Source organism: Sinocyclocheilus grahami, unplaced genomic scaffold (assembly GCF_001515645.1).
Source record: "Sinocyclocheilus grahami isolate Dianchi unplaced genomic scaffold, SAMN03320097.WGS_v1.1 scaffold111.1, whole genome shotgun sequence".
Taxonomy (NCBI): domain Eukaryota; kingdom Metazoa; phylum Chordata; class Actinopteri; order Cypriniformes; family Cyprinidae; genus Sinocyclocheilus; species Sinocyclocheilus grahami.
Window position 1 is genome coordinate 12,204 of NW_015505290.1, and position 4,353 is coordinate 16,556.

Here is a 4,353-nt window from a genome sequence, read left to right on the forward strand (position 1 = left end):
TTTTTACAGAAGTAGAAGCAACTAAACCATATTGGATTGTCTCTTGTCACATACTCAGTGAGAAAGCAGCAGTTTTATGTTTTCTCCAGCAAACAAAGTCAGTTGTTCCGACACATCATTGCTTCATCAGTGAAACCTAGTTGTGACCCAAGAAAATTCTCTCAGATAAGGTACAATTAATGAGTGTGTCCCATAGCAGTAGTTTTGTGTTGCTTCAAACACCTAATTCAAAACACTTTTAAATGTTAAATATATATAATGTAAGTAAGACAATTGGCCCAATGACAGAATCCAATGGCATGGGTGAAGGTATAATGCGTGTAGGTCTTTTACTTGCGCTTCCATAGAGTACCTAATTTAGTTTCAATTTGATTCTAGCTATGTGTTTAATCTGACTCAATTTTTGGTTGTCATTTGTATAATAATAATTGCTTAGAGTGTCAAGCCAGCCATTTTATGCAGATCTCACGGTCACAAACTCGCCACTCTTTTACACTACACAGAGGTAATTGACTAATACTATTCAGATGGCCTTCCCTATGCTTGCTCAATCCTTCTAAAAATATAAGTGACTGCTGTGAGATTGAGACCATTTTACCAGTCGCACCGAGACATTTAAAATGATACCAAACATGACAGGGGAAAACAATAGATTGTTATTGTTATGTAGATACGTGATACAGACAGACTTGATGAACTTTCAGTGACTTAAGCCTGGTGGAGGAGAAGAGGGAAAAGGGAGAGGGGGGTTCATAAATAAGCGAGGAGAGAAGTTTGGGCAAGGTGGTGTCCTATGCTCTTTCTTTGGGATCTTAAACTCAGTTTTGGTTTCATTTTCATTGTGTTCAGTTCCTGTTTCGCCTGTCTTTGTTATCTAATTAGTTAATGAATCAGATCACACCTATTTATTCAATTCATTATCCTTTGTCCAGTATTGTTTGAGCCTAGCACACAGTTTTGTTGTTGTTTAGCTTTGGATTTACCTGAGCCTGTTTTACTTTTGTTTTTGGAACCTTTCAGCATCTTCCTTCATCTTCTATATATATATATATAGAAATGTTTTGCAAAATCAATTGTAAAAGACTGTAATGTGTCTTTGAACTTTGGACAGCCACTATGTAAATAAAAATTGGTAACACTTTCTATGAAGCCCTTATTTATAATACATTATATGAGTATTCTCAAGGCATAATAATGAATGCAAAATGTATTATTAAAAAAACTTATAATATGCTGTATCATCTCATGAGTAATCATAACAACAGATTTAATGCATTACAATATTTACTTATTTTTTACTTATAAACTTATTTTTTATTTGTGGTTATAGCTTTTCAGATTATGATGATTTATAATACAGTACACAATGAACACAATGCATCCACTTAACTTACAATGGATAGCTATAATGTATTATAAGTCTCATATCTTGCCATTGTTAACTTGTTACTTTACGTAAAGGGGTCATATGATGCGATTTCAATTTTTCCTTTCTCTTTGGAGTGTTACAAGCTCTTGCTGCATAAAGAAGATCTGTAAAGTTGCAAAGACTAAAGTCTGAAATCCAAAGAGATATTCTTTATAAAAGTTAAGAGTCAGCCACACCTACCTAAAACAGCTTTTTCTAACACGCCCCCACATATCTACGTCGCTATGTGGGAAGATTTGCATAACGCCGCCCAAATGTTCACACAAAGAAAGAAGACCTAACTTTTATTCTTGCTGTAGTTTTGTTGTTGCCACCGCCATGTCGTAAAGACGCTGTGTGCTTCGTTCTGAAAGCGAAACTACTTTGTTTGGCCTTCCAAAAGAGGACGATATCCACTTCGTCATGCCTAGAGCTGATCCGTGCTGGTCCCTGAGGGAATACATCAACTTTGCGCTGTGGATCGCCGGAACGGCTTTTAACCGTGGACGAAGCGAAGCGTGTGTGACGTTGTGTTTCGTTGTGAAAGCGAAACTACTTTGTTTGCCCTTCCAAAAATGGACACGACTAGAAATCAATGGTTAAGTTGTATTTACAACACTGTTCCAGAGCAGTTCAACCCAAATATTCAGATGTGTGCAGCACATTTTATGGAGGACTGTTTCCTGATCCTGGTAGAGTAGACTACAATGCCGGCTGTTCTGACTCACAGACTGTAAGTACGTTTTTATTTTTAAAGAGTTTTTATATTTTATATATTTAAAGTGAGTTTTTTGGGCAGTGTAGAGTAGGGCTTGTTGTTTGTCATTTTTCAGATCACAAATGCAGACATGGTTTTATGTTTACGCGGCGCGATGCAGCGCAACACGTAAAAAGACAGTATAAGTCATTATAATCCATAATTATGTCGCCACTGGATGCAACGAACACAATGCATGACTAATATTTGACTAATCAAACCTACTCAGCAGTGGCTTTATCTATAACCTTCATGTTGTTCACAAACAGAACAATCTACGCAAACATACTTGACAGTCAGTACCTTCAAGCAAATTACCCTTGATTTATTATACTTTCCATGATGGCAACATTTGTGTAGCCTATAGTCACAGTGAGGTTATATTAATATAAACTGAGCTTTTATAAAATATTTAAAATTCTAAATAATAATAATGAATAAATGAATAAATAAACAATAAAAATTGACCAGTATGAGAATATGTTTTTGGGACGGCAGGTTTCAACATCAAGAGCTCATGAGGAGCTACAGAAGAGCTACTGTATAGCTCAAATTGCTGTAGCTTAATGCTGGATATGATATAGGAGTCACAACACAGTGCATGGCAGTTTGGCATATGGGGCTGCGTAACTGCACTCTTAGAAAATAAAAAGTACAAAGGCTGTCACTGGGGTGGTACCTTTTCAAAAGGTACACATTGTTACCTAAAGGGTGCATAATGGTACCTTAAAGATACATATTAGTACCTAAAAGGCATACATTTGGAAAAGGTACTGCCCCAGTTTTTGTACCTTTTTTTCTGAGAGTGCACAAACCGGTCAGAGCGCCCTTGATAACCCCTGTCCACACCGAAACCACCGATAATGGGCATGTGAGCATCAGAACTGGATCATGGAGCAATGGAAGAAGGATTGCGTGATCTGATAAATCACTCTTTTAGATCAAGTGGATGGCTGGGTGTGTGTGCATCTTTTAACTGGGGAAGAGATGGCAGAAAGATGCACTTTGGGAAAAAGGCAGGATGGTGGAGGCAGTGTTATGACCTGGACAATGTTCTGCTGGGAAACCTAGGGGCCTGGCATTCATGTGGATGTTACTTTGACACAAACCGCCTACCTAAAGATTGTTGCAGACCACGTACACCCCTTCATGGCCTTTTTTTCAGCAGTATAATGCAAACTTCAATGGTTTGAGGAACATGACAAAGTGTTCAAGGTGTTGCCTTGGCCTCCAAATATCCCAAATCTCAATCCAACTGAGCAAGCCCGTATTTATAATACATCATACGAGTATTCTTAAGGCATAATAATGAATGCAAAATGTATTATTAAAAAAACTTATAATATGCTGTATCATCTCATGAGTAATCATAACAACAGATTTAATGCATTACAATATTTACTTATTTTTTACTTATAAACTTATTTTTTATTTGTGGTTATAGCTTTTCAGATTATGATGATTTATAATACAGTACACAATGAACACAATGCATCCACTTAACTTACAATGGATAGTTATAATGTATTACAAGTCTCATATCTTGCCATTGTTAACTTGTTACTTTACTTAAAGGGATCATATGATGCGATTTCAATTTTTCCTTTCTCTTTGGAGTGTTACAAGCTCTTGCTGCATAAAGAAGATCTGTAAAGTTGCAAAGACTAAAGTCTCAAATCCAAAGAGATATTCTTTATAAAAGTTAAGAGTCAGCCACACCTACCTAAAACAGCTTTTTCTAACACGCCCCCACATGTCTACGTCGCTATGTGGGAAGATTTGCATAACGCTGCCCAAATGTTCACACAAAGAAAGAAGACCTAACTTTTATTCTCGCTGTAGTTTTGTTGTTGCCACCGCCATGTCGTAAAGACGCTGTGTGCTTCATTCTGAAAGCGAAACTACTTTGTTTGGCCTTCCAAAAATGGACACGACTAGAAATCAATGGTTAAGTTGTATTTACAACACTGTTCCAGAACACGTCCCCCCAAATATTCAGATGTGTGCAGCACATTTTATGGAGGACTGTTTCCTGATCCTGGCAGAGTAGACTACAATGCCGGCTGTTCTGACTCACAGACTGTAAGTAAGTTTTTATGTTTAAAGAGTTTTTATATTTTATATATTTAAAGCTAGTTTTTTGGGCAGTGTAGAGTAAGGCTTATTGTTTGTCATTTTTCAGATCACA

General features: G+C 36.8%; 1 protein-coding gene across 1 annotated transcript in view; it reads right to left on the reverse strand.

Moving 5' to 3' along the window:
• Positions 1 to 3,036, reverse strand: part of LOC107589077 (myelin-associated glycoprotein-like) — a 7,705-nt gene extending 4,669 nt beyond the window's left edge. Inside the window, exon 1 of the mRNA XM_016277408.1 lies at positions 2,957 to 3,036. Coding sequence (XP_016132894.1) covers positions 2,957 to 3,036 — 80 coding nt within the window. The remainder of the gene's footprint in view (positions 1 to 2,956) is intronic.
• Positions 3,037 to 4,353: the final 1,317 nt, after the last annotated feature.